At 43.8% G+C, this 21,320-nt stretch overlaps 1 protein-coding gene across 3 annotated transcripts; it reads left to right on the top strand.

Annotated features, from left to right (window-relative positions):
* The first annotated feature begins 951 nt into the window (after positions 1–951).
* On the top strand, positions 952–21,192 carry znf652 (zinc finger protein 652). Of its 3 annotated transcripts, none has more exons than XM_083649042.1 (7): positions 952–1,127; positions 3,056–3,235; positions 6,354–7,844; positions 11,116–11,263; positions 13,290–13,405; positions 16,095–16,239; positions 17,559–21,192. In XM_083649042.1, exons 3-7 carry the CDS (start codon positions 6,837–6,839, stop codon positions 18,155–18,157), a joined length of 2,016 nt encoding a protein of 671 aa, XP_083505168.1. In that variant the 5' UTR covers positions 952–1,127; positions 3,056–3,235; positions 6,354–6,836; the 3' UTR covers positions 18,158–21,192. The 3 variants fall into 3 exon arrangements, with proteins under 3 accessions (XP_083505168.1, XP_083505170.1, XP_083505169.1); XM_083649043.1 differs by lacking the exon at positions 952–1,127 and adding an exon at positions 1,570–1,659; XM_083649044.1 differs by lacking the exon at positions 3,056–3,235.
* The last annotated feature ends 128 nt before the right edge of the window (positions 21,193–21,320 follow it).

Below are 21,320 nucleotides of genomic sequence, written 5' to 3'. Positions count from 1 at the left end.
GCTTTGCGTCATTGTAGTTAGCCAGTTGTTACCACAGGAGGGTGCTCTCTAAAACACCTCATTACCCTTTTGATACAAAATTGTTCATGGTTTCATTTGTAACAAATACTCAATGTTAGAAAAATGGATGAAGTAGTTGATCTCTCACGATATTTTATCAATGACTGATGATTTAATTGCAAATGATTGCAAGTTACTGTATTCCTTAGTTGTGTTGTGACAAAGTTATGGCGGTATGAAAAAGTAAACAGTTTACTTACCATACTGGTTTTCCATTATCATACTTTTGCCAGTATGGCAGTGAAGTTGGCATTACATTTAATTCTAAGTGGTATTAAAAAGGTCTTAATTCTTAAATTTAACTTGGAGAATCCTGGGCCTGGGGATACCCTGAAACTGCAGCTGATGAGAAGTGTTTATTTTACATCTATTGTGTCTCATTGTATTTTTGAGTCCTGTAGTTGACAATCTGAGTGTGCCCTTGCAGTCTAAAGTTCTAAATTTTCACATTCTACGACAAAGGGTTCAGCTACACAACGAATTGTAAAGTTTCTGGACAAATTTGTGAAAACAGTATTCCTTCATAGATTCTTTAGACATTTTGGATGCTAAATAAATATTTAGATATATAAGACAATGGGATAAGAAGAATAGAATTTGACTTAATTGCACTTTGAGCATTTTCCTTTAGGGGTATAGAAATTCTCCTCATTCATTATTATCTCATCAATCAATGATTTCAGCTCAACGCGTGCACGCGCACCGTGCCCTGTCTGGTTTGAAGGGGAGACGTAAAGAATCCAGACAGGCTACCGGCCGCGCGCCTGCCCAGACAGCGGCCTGCCTGTGTGAATGCTTGGGAATGAGCGCGGGACCTGGGACCGTGCGGTGTGGTACGCGCGAGACCTTGGCCGGGGCCACGTAGCGGTGCTGAAGACGCCGGTGCAGCGCGCAGATATCTCACAACGTACTTCAGCAAAATATATCCCACATTTTATACCAAGATTGCCCGTGCCAAATGCTACATTCACGAATGCAGAGAGAGGCCGAGCGGTGCAGCACTGACTGAATCTGTGCAACTCTGATTGCATTGCACGAACGCAAGAGGGAGGGCGCTCTCGACGGAGGTAAGCCAGAAAACACGCACAAAATATTGCGCTACAACTCATTTTATACATTTGCAAATATGACAATCATGGACGCTGCTAAGAAAAGCACACGCATGCCACTGGTAGCCGGGTGGCCGTAGCTACGGTGTGAACTGGCCGTGCCGTGAGCGCAGCTAGCATTGACTTTCTGACAGTGTCGAGTTCAGTGGGTTTGTCAGGCAGCACAGCAGTCTGTTTTTTGTTAGGAAAGCGGCGCTTTTCATCTTGCACGATAAGCTAGCTAACGTTGCACTGCTAACGAAGCTTGACATCGGATTATCATGTATGTTCACGTGCATCAAAATAATTGTCACTATTTGACGTGAAAGTGCATAATCGGGGTTGAGTGTAACGTGCTAGCTAGTTAAATTTCTGGCGTTAATGCTAGCTATTAGCTAACTAGCCTAATCTGGGAGGTTTGGGGTTAAAAAAAAGTGAAAGTCCTTTAGCTGTCGTCAGCTAATGCAAGTCAGCAAACATTCGCATCTTGGTGGCAACGTTATGGTGCAAGGTAACGTGATTGTCTTTCAGACTGTGTAACGTTAATTGTACTACAATCTCTCATGGCTGCACTTCAGCTAATGTAGCCAAGTTAGCTTGGCATGTGTGAGCAGGTCACTACCTATCCAATATTGCTAGCTAGCTAGCCTAAGTTGGCTAGGCCTGCCCATAGACAGCAAATACTGCCCAGTGTTACTGTTCTCCAGTCTAGCTACAATGTTGCCTTTCTGGTTTAACCCTTTCTTTGCTTCACACACAGTTACAGCCTTACGCCCCACATCAGATCTGAAGATGTCACTAGACTGCTGTGTAGTTTTGCATTGGCATTTGGTAACCTTGTTTGTCAGAAGAGATGATAAGCCTTGCAGGAGCCCTGGTCTTTCCTAGTCAACATTACACAGCCTTGTTTTCCTTCCTTTTGCTAGATCTGTAGAGGGGAAAGTTTGGTATTTGTTTATATTCCTTTTTAAATCATGTAATGATATCAGTATTTGTGTACAAACAAAATCAGCTTTTACACATCAGTGGCATGTCTACTGCTAACGTTACTCTTGTTATCTTACCCTTTTTAGTGTGGAGATATCCCTGTTAGTGGAAAATCAGAGGACTATCATCTGTCATTCACAGTCCGTCTCTTTCTCTCTCTCTGTCTCGTGTGAATTGAATAAACATATTTGATATGGAAGAGCGTAGAACTAAAATCATACTCTCTCCATTTCCCTCTGATGCCTCAGACTATCTGTACTGGACCAAAACGATGAGGCACTGCTCTGTGGCCTGACTAGACGTTTGATGGCCAAATCCCTATAGAGGTATAGAGCACCCCTGCAGTGCACCACACAGTGAGCTGGTTAAGGTCTTATGAGTTTGGACGGAGTCAGGAATGTGAACCCTCACACGTTTCTCTCGAAGCTATGAAAGGGAAAGCTCATTAAAGTCTAGACTGAGGAGGGAGCATGGATTTGAGGAGCACTGCTGCATAATACAAAGAAAACAGGATGCATTATTTTGCACATGCACTGTGGCGGTTTACTTAGCACTTGACTTTTTAATGCCGTTGGTTTTGGGGTTGATGTGTAGTTTCACTGTCAGCAAAGCTCTCATGTCTCATCCTGTGTCATTCAATTCTAAGCCTGAGTAGCATCTATCCGGTGTATGACATCCAGGCTTCGTGTGATGTCCTATAGTAAATGAGAGTGGTTTGGCTTCTCATTATCTCTGTGAAGCACTGTGATTGAAGAAAGTCAGCGTTTCGTTGGTTATTGTGGAATAAACTTTGATTTCTTTACCAGAGAGTTACTGAGCATTAGTAATGGTCCTGATTATTGAAATGGACTGTCAGAGGGGAACTTAATTGATATACTGCGAGTGTTGTCTCTTTTTTCCTCCCTCGTTTTTTCCGCCAGGGAGCAAAGTTCGTCTTTGAAAGCTGTCCAAAGTGAAAAAGGCAGTCACAAACGATCATCATTCAACTAGGTTTGACCTGAAGATCTGACAAGGCGATTGTGCAGCAGGCTAATTACAACTGATATTGAGAAGTCTGCTCCCTACTTGCTTCCCACATGAAAGAACTACGTTATTTCACTGTGAGTGAAACTCTGAAATGACTCATTGATAACGATAAGTGGGCGGAAGGATTTCACTAAACATAGGATTGCATAACCGCACTGTGTTTGTGTCTCCATGCACTTGTTTGTTTTTTACAGTTTTCAGTGTGTGACTGCTGACAGTGATTCTATCACTCAGATCAGTTTAATATTGTGAACCATACAAAAAAGTTACTTAATGCTGAATTTAGATGCATAAGTTCATGCCCTGTAATATTTGTCTATAGCCATCTATGTCCTCCCTGACCCAGGCAGCATTTGCTTGAAGGTTTAGCCTATCAGAACCAGCTGAGGGCATACGCAGTTAGGTTCAGGGCAGGCAATGGTTCCTCACATGATTTATATTCCTATGTCATCCAGACACATGATAATCTATGAGACTTTGTGTCTAAGGCAGCCATGTGAGTTGAGTTGCTCTGTCAGTGCGGAGCTCTCCCTCCCTCCCCCGTGGTCTTAATGCTCTGAGCTGCTGCTGTCCAATTCTCAGAAAGGATCAGAGTCAGCATGCACAGGAAGACAGGTGTGTGCCTGCCTGCGGATACATACCATCAAATTGTATATAAATGGCTTACCCCGCTGCATACAAAATTGATGCAACATGATTCATGTCATGTTTGTTTGCCTGTTCTCTTAGCTTAGCACATACAATATGTGTGCCATTTAGTCTAACACCTGACTCCATTCTTGCATGCTATTAATGCTTAGTTATTACCCATCCTCCAGCAAGATAAGGGAATAGGAGGAATAACACAGTCAGTTTTAGTACTCAATGACAAAGATTTAGCTAAACTTGTCATATAAATTGTTGGAAGTTGCTGTATCTGAGCATCTTTGTGAGCTAAAGCACATTATGCATTCACAGCACTGTCTGTTTGCATCCGGCTCTCATCTAGGACTTCACACTTATGTGTCTATCAGAATTAGATGTTTCCACAATTATGCTAATAATCATGTAATTCAGCAATTATTGAAGTGTTGTAAACAAAGGTTTAGCTGGAGGAGCATGCAGAGAAACGGTGCATGCATAGACCATCTTTGAAAAAAACATAGCAACGAGCAAGGTGGAAAAGACTAGTTGACGTTTGAGAGGACAATCCTGAAAATGTCCTTTTAGTTCCTAAAAGGGATCATAATTTTTAATCTGGAGAATACATTAATCTTAATCCAGATGACAACAAGGAAGTATAGATATGCAATTTTGCCTTCTGGTTGTAGCTGCACCCTTGTAAATAAGGACCAAGCAAAGGCATGTGACTTTACAAGACAGGAGAGGATGTTTATTGTTTTTGAGAAAGGAAATGTGTTGTGCTGCTCAGGGAGGTTTCTAGTGAAGAAGCTGCCCTGGTGCACTCCCTTCCTAAAAGTGTCTAAGGTCATTTGGGGTCAGCCAACCATCAACCACACCCCGTCATGCATATGTATGCAGGCAGCAGGATCTAAATTGTGCACATACAATCACCACAAAAGCAAGAAATCCATAAGAATAAATATATTTCCTCTTCTCATACTAAGTGTGCTCCTTGCACTTGTATGCTAACTGCTCACTCATTCACTCACTCATTGAAAAGGTGAAATACAGTTTCCTGTGGTTGTATTTGCACTACGAGCTCCTAAACTGCGGTTACCTTACATTACGCTCTCTAACAGTCAAAGGGAGGTGTGTGTTGTTGTAGTGTGTGAGACATTTGTGCAGCCTCAGTGTTTAATCAGTGCATCAAAGGCGCCTTGAAATCAGTCATTCAGGTTAGTGTGTGTGTTGGTGTTCCTAGTAAAGTAAATTTGTACAATGTATTGCACTTGTTGGTTACTATGGTTTAAGGAACATTTGATCTGATATTTTGTTTTATGTAATTGTATTACCTGTTTAAACTTTTGAGATGGTAGGTAATTGCATCTAAGTTTGTATATACTGTAGGCCCATGACATGGTGTGATATCAAGTTGGGAGGCTCAGCTAGATACTTTTCTTTTGAACACCATCAGGAATATATTTGATATCTTTTGTGTGTACAACTTTTCTTTGAGTATTAAGTGATGTGTGTGTGAAGTAGTGTCCTTTCACAAATCATCTAAACGTGCTCTTAGTTGATGAGGAGGGTGATGGCGTGTTTAATCTAGTAACCAAACTATCTCTGCATTAGATTTTTTAGAGTGAGCTGGTTAGAAATTGACTTATCAGTTAAATCGCTTTAGTCATTTATCAAGTGAAAATAACACATTTGCTGGTTACAGCTTCACAATGCTAAGATTTGCTTTTTGCTTTCTTTTATCGGTTTCATACTTTGGGGTTGTTTTAAGCTGCTGGTCAGATGAAGTAAGCCATTTTAGTACATCTCTTTAACTTGTGATGGCATCATTTTTGACATTTTATTTACTAAATGAATAGAAAAAAATATTTATAGATTAATGGGTACAGAAAATAATTGTTAGTTGCACTTGCAGCCATAGAGATGTTCTGGTTGTACCCTAGAGAAATGTAGGATATTATTGAAGTTCTCTACTCCCATTCCGCTGTGAAGGTTGTGGTTGTGATTCTTAGAAACGGTACTGAAACATTTGTGGGCAAGTGTGACACTCAGTCTTGGTTTTCAATTCATGCATTACAGTGTATTTAGTTTCAGTTCACATAGAGGCCATTTACACCTGGCACTAACATGCGCTTTCTATGATCAGATTGCAATCGGATAATGCTTAACCACTTTGAAAGTACAGGTGTAAACTCCCCCAAGACACATTGAAGACAGATTGCGAATTTGCGATCTGATCGGCCAAACCACCTCTGGAGGTGATCAGGGACACATTGTGACCATATTGAACACGTGTAAATGCAATGTGTCCTCTCAGTCCGCATATAGTTGCTGTATGCGGATTGAGAGGACACCCATTTTGGGTGATCAGATTACAATCCGATCACCCAAAGCACATGCTAACGAAGAAATCAGGCTAATGTGGTCAAGCACTATCTGATTGCAATCTGATCACAGAAAACGCATGTTAGTGCCAGGTGTAAATGGCCTCAAACAGCTCTATGATAGAGAGAAAAAACAATTTTTCTTATCTCACCTCTCTGCCTCTCCTTTCTCTGTTCTTTTTCACAGGTAGCAAATTGTAAATGGCTCTTCAAGCAAGACACATACGTCTTTACTGGACTTCCATATATGGCATTCAGCTCATCTTCACCTGCTCTGCAGTTTAAAGACACTGGAACCCTACAGGAAACGGAGTCTGGCAGCCTGCCTTCACCTTAACTAATAACTAAAGGGGAGACATAGCTTTAAATGTTCAGCATCAGAGAACATTAGCTTTTAAAGTCTGATTGTTAAGCTTATGGAACACAACTCGGAACAGATTGTCTTTACAACGGCCTTTCCTACCTTGGACAACATGGATGCCCTCTTTGAATCGGGTTGAAGATCTCTCACCTGATCCCCTCCTTCCTATATCTCCAGTAGAAGGAGGGGTGGGGGATTGGTGTGGCTCCCCCTGCCCCTCCTTGTAGAGTAGGCTAGTCTAACTAGGCACCATAGCATTAACTCTTTCCCACTGCCTACTGCTCCCACCACCTCCATCCACCCCTCTTCATGAAATCCTGCCAGAGCCTCAAGGAAGAGGTGTCCGTCCCTAGCCTTGACGGGATGTCCCAGGAGGAAGGGCACAGGGCGCAGGTGTCCCAATCCTACTTTCACCCCCCTAACCCAGATCTTGACCTGACAGGCAAGCTGTATAAGCGGGAGGTCGGTGGCAAGCCTTACTCTGTGCTGGTAGACAATAAAATGGCAGCCAAGATGTCCATGGGAGACCAGAACGTCGGTCAGTTGCCCACTCAGCATGTGACCCCGCAGCAGCATCAGCAATACTACAGAGAGGGAGGAGCAGGGCAGGAGGTGGGAACGCAGGGGTGCCAGGCCGGCAGCGGGGACACCTCTGAGGAGACTGATGACTCTGACGAAGAGGAAGAAGAAGGCGAGGATGAGGATGGCGAGGGGGAGGAGGAGGAGGAGGAAGGCTTCAAGCGTGAGCAGATCATCGTGGAGGTCAACCTGAACAATCAGACGCTTCATGTATCCAAGGGGGACAACAAGACCGGACCCACAGCGGATGACTCGGAGAGAGACGAGGAGGAGGAAGAGGAGGAGGGTGAAGAGGAAGACAGTCCTGAGGAAGAGGAAGAGGAGGAGGAAGAAGAGATAGAAAGCCGAAGGACGAGGTCTAAGAGGGCACGTCGCGGGCCCAGCAGCGTGGCAGCTCCCAGTCAGCCGCGGAGGAAGAGCCTCCGAACCGTCTTGAGCGCCGCCTCCGCCAGGGGGCGACGGAAGCACACGGAGCCGCCCAAGAGGAAGCGCAGGTCAGCCAGGGTGGCCCCCTCATCCGCTGGTTCCACAGCCGCGGGAGGGAAAGCGGAGGGGGAGGAGAAGGAGATGCTGGCATGTGAAAAGTGCCCCCGAGTGTTCAACACGCGCTGGTACCTGGAGAAGCACATGAACGTCACACACAGACGCATGCAGATCTGCGACAAGTGTGGCAAAAAGTTTGTCCTGGAGAGTGAGCTGGCCTTACACCAGCAGACTGACTGTGAGAAGAACATCCAGGTAAAACACACCTCACTATGCTCCAATGATCTGTAATTATTGCCACAAAGTTGCATACCACCCTGATTAATGAAGCAATCTATTTTCGAGGGTTTCCCATATACTCATTCTAATTGGGTGGTCACCCATGTAAATTAGCTGTCACCCAAGTCAGTTTTGTTGTTTTTTGTATTTTGGGATGCTGCTGTGATGCAACTCTGTTAAAACCAGCCATTTCTTGTCAGTGTAATTTTCACAAAACAGATTTCATGTTGTTAAGACAATGAAAATGTGTTAGTGACCTATGACCAAACATCATTGTGCCTGTCTTGTCCTGTGAAAATCATGTAACTCCAACGTTGCTGACTTTCATGTTTTCACTTCAGTTGAAGGGATGACATGTTTCTCAGAGGGTTGAGGAAATTCTCTGAACTCTTGGCCTTATGAAACCATTACTAAAGGAAAATCCAGTGGATAAAGTCAAAAATGCATTGTCAGATAGGTCAAACAAGGCTGTTTTGATTGGTTCCTGAAAAGTTGCCATATTAAAGATGCAGGGTTTTCACCTGACAGTGATGCTGTGATGCAGCACATGGTATTGGTCAAACAGTCAGTCAGTGCTCCACTCTGCCAACATGAACTGAATAGGCAAAGTTTGAAACATAGCCTAATGATGGACCTGGAAGGCAACCTGTACTGAACATGCTAAATCTGTCAATAAAAATGCAGCCAATATAAAACCAATTTAATCACAAATGGGGGGAAAACATGAAGTCAACTTCAGTTTTGCTATTCAGATCTGTCAGATAACATCCATCCACTTCTTGGGTGGTTCCAATTTGGTTTCATAGAATAGAACGGCGGGATTGATTTAAAAAAAATCGTCCTTTGTCAATCCTTTACCTACAGCAAGAGCACAATAAGAAAATGTGCTTGTAATATGGCTGCTTTGAAAAGCATAATTTTACTCTGATTATATTGCTAAGCTTGAGTTACATTATCAGTTACTTTGTGAGGAAAGTGAAGTTGTCGTTTCGCTCATAGCTGATGAAACCATGACTGACTGTGGAGCTGCTGACAAGCCCTCTAAGGATTGGCTTAGCTTTATGGGGGTGGAAAATGACAATTCTTAATACAGAACCTGTTAAATCGATTTCCCTGCCCTGGAGGCAACAACTGAAGCAAACCCATCCATCTGGCAGCGTCAGGTTAGGCAACAACGTGAACACAATGGAATAGAGCTGCAACGATTAGTCGATCGACAGAAAATTAATCAACAATTATTTTGATCATCGTTTTGAGTATTATTTTAAAGGGATACACCACTTTTTTGGAAGTTTAGCTCATTTGCCACATCCCCCCCACATAACCAAGATACACCATGCCTTACCAGCACTGTCCGCTCAGTTCACAGTGAGATACAGTCATGAAGTTAGTAATTATCGCCATAGAATGGAGGCTAATGGTACAGCTGTTAAAAATCTGCCAAAACACACATCTCACGGCGCCAAAATACATGTTGTCCTTCGGGTACTCGCCACACGATGAATTGTTAATCCAAAATGCACATAATCTGTCTTTTTGGAAGGAAAAGAGGTCGGCGGCCATGTTTGGAAAGTAGTGGACAAAACAACATATTTGAGGGCGTCATCTTGGGCTTTAAGAAAACACTGATCCACATGTTTCACCATTTTCTGACACTTTATAGACCAAGCAACTGATCGATTAATCAAGAAAATAATTGACAGATTAATCGTTAATGAAAATAATCGTTAGTTGCACTTGCAGCCCTACAATGGAACGCTTTCTTCAGTATGATGAGTATTGATATGCTGAAGGCTGCCGGTCCCACCAGTGAGTGGATGTATAACTAGGGATGTCACAATATATCGTCCCACAATATATCGCGATATCAAAACGTGACAATACGTATCGTTGAGATGAAATCTCATATCGTGAGGAAAAAGAAGCTGAACGTGGTGGCACTGATCTGCATCTGATTGCATGCTCGCTCTCCTTTTCATTGCTTTGTTTGAACAGATGAGGGACGTTACAGACACGGAGGATGAAAATGGTGAAATTACTCAAATTAGCGTGGAGGATGCCCCCTCAACTTACAAATCGATCGCAAAAAAATATTGTTAAAACATCGTATCGTTATCGTGAACCCAATATCATGTATCGAATCGTATCGTGAACTGAGTGTATCGTGACACCCCTATTTATAATTTATGGACTTACTAAAATACTAAAGCACCACAAATTGTTCATTGTTAATTTCATTTGGCCAATAATAGCTGTTGTGATAAATTATTGCTGAGAAGAGAGTGGGTTCAATTTGTATAGGTCTAAATGTATCACTTTTTTCATACACATTCTACTACTTACCAAAATGAAACAGTTTTGAGCCCCTTGGTTCATCCCCCCTCCCCCATTGGCAAGTAAGCAGGTCAAAACCTCACATTTACAAACATGTCCTTTTGGTTTAATAGATGGTTCAAGCATCCATCCTTTTTAGAGCTCTGATAAACTGGATGTGAGATGCAGCTTGGGATGTGTGTGTGTGTGTGTGTGGGGTTGAAGTAGATGAAACCAGGAACCTGCTGCGTTAAAGCTTTTCGTTCATTGACTTTGTCAAAGGAGATCCAGAGGGGTTTCAGTAAATTAAATCCATTAAGGCTTTTGGCCAGCAGAGGGAGCTGGAGTATAAGGAAACAATTGTGGCAGCTGAGAACTGTCTTGAGGTAGAGATGGGGACTTGGACTTGAGTTGCACTTAAGTTGCACACACTGACTTGAGACTTGAATTGAGTCTTGTCCTCAAAGACTTGATACTTGACTTGGACTTGAGATTTGGGACTTAATTTGGCACATTAACATTAAGGGAATGTCTAATAATAATGTAAATTAATCAATGCTGATACTGTATTTTAATAGATAAAGGAGCCGGGATAATACAGTACATGCTTTGAATTCCTTGGTTTTAGTTATTGAGTGTTCTAAGCAGACCGGATGGCATGCAGCAGATGATAGAATGCTCACCTATAAGAGACTTGACTTGGACTTGTGACCAGATACTTGACTTGGACTCTAGCTCAAAGACTTGAGGCATGACTTGGACTTGCAAAGAATGACTTGAGCGTCTCTGCCTGTACATAAAGAAGAATGAACTCTCGTGTCTAATGGCAATAAATTGTCTTGAATTTAAATGTGATTTTGCTGCTCATAATGTTTACCAACTAAGCTAAAGTGTTTTCTGCTGTCTTCTGTGCTTTTCTTTGTGTGCTCCTCAGTGTGTCTCCTGCAGTAAGTCTTTCAAGAAGCTGTGGTCACTGCATGAGCACATTAAGATTGTGCATGGCTATGCAGAAAAGAAGTTCTCATGTGAGATCTGTGAGAAGAAGTTCTACACTATGGCTCATGTCCGTAAGCACATGGTTGGTAAGTGGAGGCCAGTTTGATCCTGCTGCTCTTGGCCTGTATTGTCTGGGGATGGGGATCACTACAGAGCTTCAGTTCAATATTGTCACCATACATGGGACACAACATGATAATATTCAATATTACAGATTTTTTTATGTTGTATGTCTCTCACTCCACATCACCAATTATTAGTAGTATGTGATTTGACACTGATATATTGCAACTTTTTTTAACCTATTTTCCCTTTTAAAGGTGCTATTTGTGGCATTTTTATAATTACTGTAAACTATAACCAGTAGCCTCTAGGTCTATCTCACATTAGTCTCACTGGCCAGCCTCCTCTCCCTTCCGTCCGAGGAGTCTGGCGCCACAGGTCTCCATAACTGGGATAAACCCTCCCCTGCTCTACTCTGCTCTCCCATTGGAGCAACTGTTTCGGTGGCAGCCGGATGTCCTCTCCCGGCTTATTACAAACTCGTCATTGGCTCTGACCATGTCAATCAAAGCGGCTTCCGCTCCCTCCTCCCTGTGTGTCGCTGTAAATAGTGCCCTGCTGCCTCAGTGAAAACAACGACTAATCTCACACCAGTGGTGTTGTTAGTGCTAGTGTTAAGACATTTCCATTAAACTGTTGCTTCCTGTCAAAAAGGCAATGTCACAAACTAGTTGCCCGTTTTGCACTGGACACACAGCAGCCAAAAAAGCAATCCAGTAGACTAAAGTGCCACAGCAATGTAAAATGTGGAGGCTTGCAGAGACTGTCAATTTTAGTCTTCTTTGTTTATCGTAATGCCTCAATATTAACTCATTCCCTGCCAGAGTTTTGCCAGCCACTGCCAGGGTTTCTGATCATTTTCACTAATTTTCCAAGACCCACAGAATATGTTCTTCTATGACGATGTAAACACAGAATATCTCAAAGGAGAGAAGGGAACATCTACTTTCATAGAAAAAAAAGTTTGATTCTGCCTTCATCCGTTCTTTAGTTATTGACACTTGAATGTAGGTAGTTTCACAAAAACCGTCCGTCTGTCCCGAAAAAGCTGAGAAAAATTCATTTTTGTAAATTAAGTCATCTTCATGGGTCCTGAACGGAATAAATGGCGGATACTGGCCGGTGTTACACTCAACTATGAAGCCCATAATGATTTCGTTTCCCTTACCAGCCAAACACGCCCGTGGGCACAGCTTTTACCGTACCACCGGTGCGAGAGAGAGATTCACCCCGCTCTTGAGAGAGGGGAGCCGGGTCGCGCTCTCGTTTTGCCCGTGGGGGGCGACTGGTTGTCTGTGTCTGGAGGTTAGGAGCAAATCTACCTGCTGACATTTACACGGTGTGAGAGTTTAGGAACTGGATTACTAAACTACCTGAGGACAAGTGACTTGTGGACATGTTGTCAGTGCCTCCTGCCCCCTGGTGAAAAGAAAATCCTTCACATTTGAGTGACAGGCTGCCCCGCTGTCATGGAGTCCGTGGCTCGCTAAAAGCTGCCGGACCAGCACTTTGAGCAGTGCCTGGAGCTGTTTTGTTGAGCTTTTCTGATGGGAGATTGTTGCTTTTCTCTGCTTTCCTGGTTTTGTTGGACAATCGTGGTCGCTTCTGTACAACTCTAGACGTGCTGTAGTATTTCATAAGGTGAGCAAGACAGCCATCTATCACATGACGTGAAAACACGGATTGACGTTCTAGGACGGCAATGGCGGGGAAGCGTTGTCTCTTAAATGATGTTCAAAGACGCCAATGGCGGGGAATGTGTTAATTTGGTAATGATTTATTGACCTTAAAATGCAGCACATACAACATTGAAATAACATCCCTAAGTGCAATAAAAGGTCAAACCTAATTTCATGTACCAGTAAACGGCAATTAATCCATTATTAGAGTCAATTCAATTGACTAGATTTTTATTTTCAAGAACCTCATTCTACACTTTTGACAAGTTAAGACAGATACCTGTCGCCTTTGCATCAGCACAGTATCTCAGGTTGCATAGTAAGTTGCAATGTACTGTATAGGTTATTTTCCCCTCTCTCTCCTCCCCAGCTCACACTAAGGACATGCCATTTACATGTGAGACATGTGGGAAGTCGTTTAAACGCAGCATGTCTTTAAAGGTTCACTCCCTCCAGCACTCTGGAGAGAAGCCCTTCCGTTGTGAGGTGAGACACACACACACACACACACATACAGTACACATACACACATCGTCTCGCTCTCTCTTTCACACACGACTGCTGTTAAAATATGAGTTGCCATGTGAAAAGTCATTTACATAACAAAGTACATAAGAGTGGGAAAAAATACATAAGCATGAATGTTTTTTTGGTCCCCGTCCCAAACCAGTGACTATGCTTTTTTCAAGCAGCCTAAATTCCATAATTCAGTGTTGAGGTTTTCCTTCAGTCTATAGGTTAATATCCATTACTGCTCTACACATCCACTGATATACCTTTATACAGACTATACCTTTTATACCAACTAGGGCTGTATCAAATACTGAGAATTCAAAACTCTGTTCATGATGTTGAATTTTGAATTTTAAAATCAACATTCGAATGCTGCGCACTGCGCTTTTTTGCCCCCTCGCAGCTAAGTTATTCATTCTGTTTCTGACGGAGCTGCTGCTGAGGAACTGATGACAGATGTCCAGAGTGTTGCCAGATACAGCTGATGGTTTCCAACCAAAAAAACTGTTCAAAAATGAAACGAGCGACTCTCAAAACTGCCTGTCCAAAACAGCTAAATTGGGCGGAAAAACACCCAATCTGGCAACACCGCTTGGAATATTAATTTAGTCCCGGGGCCCGTTTAATACCGGGTTTTGGTACCCATCCCTACTGATGGTTTTTTATTATTATTATTTTTTTTTAATGATGATATAATCACAGCAGACATTCGACGCCTCATTTGAAAACATCAATAGAAGCTTTTGAATGTGAAAAAATGACATTCGGTACAGCCCTAATACCAACCATACCGTTATGCAAACTTAGGCAGACAAATAACCCAGAACCTGTATGAGGTTGCCCAGCTGGAGTGATGTTATGCGCTCACTAGATGCCGTTTCTCACACACACACACACACACACACACACACACACACACACACACACACACACACACACACACTCACACTCACACTCACATCTAAATGTCATCCTCACTGTTTACCAGTGGATCCTTGTAATGTATTTGTTTGGACTGAAGGCTGTGCTCAAACATTGTCTGGCTGGTGGTTGAGTGGAGTGACTGATGCTTATGGTTTTGAATGAATTTGCCCTTGTGTTGCCTCAGTCTTGCAGAAGGAGCCTCCAGGTAGTGTCAGTCTGAGTAGAGCAGCACTTGTGCCATGCGGCTTGTGACGGCCCCAAAATAATCAGGAATATTCAATTGACGTCTTTCATAGGTCTGCTGTCCCAATGTATTATGCACATTCATTGGACTGTTATGTCATCAAGTGTCTGCTCCCATGTCAAACATTAGCACACCACAAATACACATTTAACTGGAACCTGGGGTAAAGTAGAATGAACTGTCCCATTGTTTTTGGATTTTATACAGCCTGGCTTGTGTGGATGCATTTCCCCAAGATTCCCAAGCTTATTTCTGCTCAAGATTGGGTAGCAATGGTTGATTCTCTTATTCTTGTCCAGACTCTTTAATTCAGAGAAAGCAGTTGACAGATGGGGTGTCTCACGCCCACCCTTTTTCTGGCCAACCACATGAATGGACAGCAGGCAGGGAACATGTGTGGTTGGGCGGGGCTGCTCCATGATGTATGTTTTAAGACAGCCTACACGCTAACATGTGATTACATGCTTATTAAAGGGGTATCAAGTAGTATAGGCTGACCTCAGTGGTCTTCCTCTGTAGTGCAGAGAAGGATGGCTCCTACATTCTAACCAGGTAGTGTCGTTGATATAAAAAAGTTCCCTTCAAGAGAGACCTGGCCAAGCAAGCAGCATCATGACAAACATAGTTACATGACAGCAACATACACACAAATGTAGTTCAAAACATAATTGGGAAGCTCAAATGTGCAATTTTCTAGAAAGGCAATAGGGGCACGGTGGCTCAGTGGTAGAGCTGTCGCCTCACAGTCAGAAGGTCCTGAGTTCGATTCTCGCCTGGGACACTGCGGGCGCTGTGGTTGTGATCCCCCCCATATCTTCAGTGCCTACTGCCCAGGTGGGGTATCTCGTCATAAGGGCCTTTCTGGTTGTGTGGAGTTTGCATGTTCTCCCCGTGCTCCCCCAGGGGGTTCCTCCGTATATAACCCCCCCACTAAAAACATGCAGAAGATCAGATCGTCATCGTCATCCGACCAGTGACGACAACATCCGAAGTTGGTCCCCGGGCGCTGTACGAGAAAGCGACCACTGCTCCTGGCCTGCCCCCCGGAGGAAAGGACATGCCTGGATGGCTTAAATGCAGAGGACACTTTTCACCGGCCACCATCAGCATGAGTGTGTTGTGGCCGCATGCATGTGTTGTGGTGTTCGTGTGACAATAAAAGACGGGGCTTGTCCTGTTACGAGAGAGAGAGTCCAAGATCAGTATAGCAGGATCAATGACCAAACCTTAAGAGATCTTAAGTCAGCCTCTCAATCCATCATGATCATATTAAACTTCAAGAGAGATATTTCATTCGGTTTAGAATGATTTTGCAACAAGTTCAAAGTCTAGGACGCAGAGTAGTTGAAAGAGCTTTTGCATAATTCAACGTGTGTGTGTGTGTGTGTGTGTGTGTGTGTGCGCATTTGTTTGCGCATATGTGTTTGTGTGTGCGCACATGTGTGTGCACAGGCCAGGCATGTCATCTGAATACCTCTGTTGTCTCTGCTGTAGAACTGTGACGAGCGGTTCCAATACAAGTATCAGCTGCGCTCCCACATGAGCATTCACATCGGACACAAGCAGTTCATGTGCCAATGGTGTGGCAAAGACTTCAACATGAAGCAGTACTTTGACGAGCACATGAAAACACACACAGGTGAGAAATGACAAGTCGTCTGGCTTTTTGATTGCTCTCATCCTCTGCCCACAGGGGCCCACAGGGACACATCTCTAGAAGATGGCCTTTGGGCTATTGAAATTTGTTTAAAGTAGTTAAGTTGTCAAATATAATATTCTTCATCTACCCGTCGTAAAACCAACACCAGCCGATGTATTAGAATGCTGAAATGTTTTGAGGCGAAAGCTTCGGCAAACAACCTTGTTCCCTCAGTCAGCCAGTCTCCATGCGCTCCCTAAAAAAGGAAAGAGATGGGCTGAAGCCAAGATGAACGGAGTAGCGGTAGGAGGCGGAGCACAGAGGCTTCGCCCAGTCTTCATAATGAGAGGGAGGTGCAGCATCAGAGGGGAGCCTTGCTTATATTGTGGCTTATAATGACTACCCAGACACATGCTGTATTCCATCCCTCTGATTTTCTTTGCCCGCTGCATTGCTATTTCCAAGACTAAACTTATGTCCTTCACTGTTTTAAAGCAGCCATTCCTGTCATGGGTGGACGTTCTCCGTTGGCCCTGACGGTTCTATTTGTGAGGTGTAATTACGCTAGCCTCTCCTCTCCCTGCCGCTAGCGACCAATTTAGTCTCCGGTAGCAGGAGACACACCCAATCATGCCCTGTAATACGCAGCACAAATGACCCACCCTACACACACACACAGACACACACTCAAAAGTTTGGTCAACATTTCGTCACTTTTTCATGAATTCATGTAACACACAGAAGAATACAACATTAACCGTCACCTCTTGATATTCACTGACAGTTTGGAGGAGCTTCACAGAGAACACGCAGCTTCTAGAGAGCCTTTCAGCAGCCTGTTAATAGCTGGCTGTGTGGGTGGTAGCGGGCACATTCGCTGGCTTCGTGCAGGGAGGTTAATGAGAGTAGCGTTCCAACGGAGCTGCTGCTGTTCACTTTCACATCTCCTCTCCTCAAAGTGTGACTTGTAATGGCTCCCTGCCGAGGGGGTGGGTTGACAGCAAAGACCCCCAATTCAAGATGCTAACTTATTAGCATTTTTAAAAGAGATCTGTTGCTTTTTCAAAGAGAAATGATTAAGTGGTGGGGGGGGGGGGAAAGATAACTTCCTCCTGGGTTTTTGGAGAGCTTAAATCTTGTGGATTATTTTAAGGTTTGCCAGGTGGTACAGTTTGAATCATTCGATTCGACAACCAAGGAGTCGATCGCGATGCAGTATATTGTTTTGTTTCCCTTAATAACTAGGATATTTGTGTTAAATGCTACAGTCCTTCCCTGTCTGCCTCGCTCATCTGTCTCCATTTCCTGAATCCATGCAGGAGAGAAGCCGTTCATTTGTGAGATCTGCGGGAAGAGCTTCACGAGCCGGCCCAACATGAAGCGGCACCGTCGCACCCACACGGGCGAGAAGCCGTACCCCTGCGAGGTGTGCGGCCAGCGCTTCCGCTTCTCCAACATGCTCAAGGCCCACAAAGAGAAGTGCTTCCGGGTCACCAGCCCTGTGGTCCTGCAGACCAGTGGTCCTTCCGTGCCTCTCCGGCTCTTTGCCAACACCCTCTCCTCCTCCGGCCCCAGCCCCTCGGCCACCGCCTCAGCACCCCTGGGCCTCAGCCCGTCAGGAGGGCCCATGCCTCCTCCTCGGCCCTTTGTACACACCATCTGCCACCTACAGCTCCCCTCAACCCCCTCTCACCTTCATCCCCACCCCTCCGCAGCCCAGCAACACCTCCCCAACCAACCCCAGCATGCCCCGCCTCACCCCCACCACCACCTGGCCGCGCCCCCTGTCTCCCACCTGCCCCCTCCCCCCGCCCTCTTCAAGAGTGAGCCCCTCAACCACTGTGGGCATGAAGACAGCAGTTACCTACACCACATGGCCCCGCCTGACAAGGGTCCTGGAGCCCCCCAGCACCACTGAACTGCGCTCCGGGCCCGCCTCACACCAAACAGCACCTCCTCTTCTCATACCTGGTCCTGCCTCAGTCTCTTACCTGCAAGGCCTCAAATGTATGGGGCTCCTCTACAACTGATATGGACATGTCCCTCTAAGCATACACACAATGATTCAGACTGATACACCCTCAGTCCACACATTAACTAAGACAGCTACTTACAAACCCCCAGGCAGATATTTTCTTTTCATTGAACATATGCTTTTGAAATCTGCAGAAAAATATAATTCCTATCACAATTGGTAGGAACATTGTAGGTGAGATCTCTATCTGTACATTCATGGGTGTTTTCTGTAAAGTATATCCTCTTCATCATCCAAGGCTCCTGATGGAAGTCTTCATACAGTATGTATTACCTGGGCTTAGTAGATCCTCATAGATACATTTCGGATTTCATCAAACTTTCCTCTTTATAAGGTTAGTCAAGTCAAGTCCACTTATTGTTGCACATTGTTCAGGGCCTTTGCTTTGTGTGCGAGTCCTCCCAGTTGTACTGCAGAGCCTTGGGCCTCACAGATTATACAGTATGTGATGAATGTTGTACTTTGCTCTACCTGAGCCTCTCTCTGTCCTTTGAACCAGGCTGCAGATTTCACTCCTCACAAGGTCAACAGCCGTAGTGAGACGCACGTGCCATAGGTCACAGCACGAAGGGAGGAAGGAATGTTTTTTAAAGATTTTCTAAACGGTTAGTTGGATCGAGACCTAGTCAGAGATTCATATGGTTAATGGTGCTTTCCATTCCAGTACTTAATATAGCTCTTAATTTCGCTTTTCCATTTGAGTTTCACATTGTTAATATGACAAAATAACTGTGTATTGTATCATACAAAAGTGTATCGTGTCCAGCCAGCCAGCCTGATTTGTATTCTATGGATTTGAGGTTATAAAGTTTGACTAGATATTTTGTAAAGAAACGAAATGCAAGTTGAGCAGGACATGCCCCAGGCACACACACACCCTCACACTTCTTCAAGCACACACAGATACAGACTGTGCAGTCTGTTTAGTTTGATCAATGTGTTTGATCAATGTGACCTCAGCTCTCACTCAATACCGTTCATCAACAGATCCTTTTAGATAGAACAGGTGACTAAAATACTGCCACTGTGAGGGGCCAGCCACATGGCCCCATCTGCATATCTCTTGCCCCCTTAACCCCCACCCCACCTCTCCCCGCTGCTGTCAATATGATACGGGTTACCATGGTAAAGATCATTTTACACAACATACAGTATACAGGATTGGGACCTTTTTTCATCACAGTTCTTAACAGATAATATGCATATTTCCAATCAGCCTATATTCCACAGTTTGGTGTGGGGCTATTTTGTAATCTAAAGGTTTGTTTTTGACTTCCCCCGTACTTTACACACCCATTGACATACTTTGATCCATGGAGGCAAACGTGTCGAAATCTGTGGAATGTTGCCTACCCAGAACGACGACGCAGCCTGCGGGCTGTCTAGTCATTCGTATGTTTTGATGTTCTGAAATAATTCGCTCTGCTCAGTTTTAAACTAACGAATGGTTCTCTTCTCGTGTAGATATACTGTTGCTAGCACATCGTAGGAAATGTGGATACAAGGCAATGGTTATACAAGTTCTAATACTTGCAATTCTTGTATAGATAAGCATACATGTACTCGTGTCATCGCAACAAATTACATTTAATAATGTAATGTATTGTCTGAATGTTATTCGTTAAAACGGAGCAGAAAAGGCTGGCAAGTATTTGGAATGATTTGTGGTTGCTTGATGGGAGCGGGTTGTTGCCCCCTCACCCAGTCTCAGAATGTTATCAGATTAGTGTTTAGGAACAACTTTGAGCTTTGTTCGTATGTGTGTATGAGAGAGAGAGCGAGTGAGTGTGCACGTGTGTCTCTACCAGTCTGTCTGTCTGGTTGTCCCTGGTGCTCTTGTACCAAAAGCTGCTTTTCACAGTCTGCCCCAATATTTGTGTATTTGGGGGATACCTGAGATGGACGATAGCAGTCAGTTTAGCACGACCCTCTTATCTACCGCCTTGACGGTTTTTAGTCCTGGAGTGTTTAAGCTCAGTAGCCTAGCTCTCCCTCCTGTGAGACCTACATCTATCCTGCCATTTCTGTGGGTCCTGCGTTTGCTTATCAGCATGTCCCCTTGGGTTCACTACTGTGCTTCATCATTTTGCAGTATGGATCTTCATATTATTTTTTAAATGTTTTTTATTTTATTTTAAAGCCTTTTCATGTGTGTGTATCCTCTGCACTTTACTGCTGCGTAGGTGAGGCGCAGGGAGGGGAGGGACTGACAATGCATTGTGGATGAGAGTGACGTTTTGGCCGCATGCTTGGGAGAGGATGGCGGTGATGACTTTGGTGAGCGATTGTTTTTAGGCAAGGAAAAGGAGGAGAATCCCCACGTGGAGGTGGGTAGTGTGGAAGGGACCATAGCAAGCGAAGGACGTTTCTTTCATTGTTTTATTTTCTACTTCTTAAAAGAAATATACTTTTGCTCCGATATGCCCCGTCCCCTTTCGAAGTGTGAAAGTGATGCTCAAGTCCTCCTGCTTTGGCAATTTACACTAGCCCCCCTCCAAGCTTGATCTGAAATACATTATTTTATTTTATGTTCTCACCGAGTTTCTTCTCTGCCTTGTTCCTGTCGTTTCTTTCGGTTTGCTCTATGATTCTCCTCCTCTTTGTTGTATAGAATGCACTTTCTACTAAAAATTCTTGGCTAGTTAAGAAAAAAAAAATAACATTGTATATTCTTTAAAGATGTTTTAAAAAAAATCAATATACTTTTTTCCCCTTTGTATTTTTAACCACTTAATGTAGCATTGCATATTTTATTATTGTATCTGGTACAAAATGTGCAGCTTTACAATGTCCTGGGTTGTCTTTGTTTTTGTACGTTTTCTGGAGGTTGAGGAGAAGTGGAAATGTTGGGCCTTTTTTGATAATGTACATTTAACTGACTCTGCTAACTTTGAGAAGTAAAAACAAGTAGCCATGATTATCACATGTTTGTGTGCCTTTCTTTATCTTCAAATGTGCTGCTGTTTAGCGTGAACACAAAAAGCTGAACAAGGCAAGTGGTCAAATGCAAAGCCGTGAAATATGTAAAATATGTAATAACTTGTGA

Source organism: Poromitra crassiceps (assembly GCF_964638095.1).
Source record: "Poromitra crassiceps genome assembly, chromosome: 13".
Taxonomy (NCBI): Eukaryota; Metazoa; Chordata; class Actinopteri; order Beryciformes; family Melamphaidae; genus Poromitra; species Poromitra crassiceps.
This window is presented reverse-complemented; position numbering and strand designations above follow the sequence as displayed.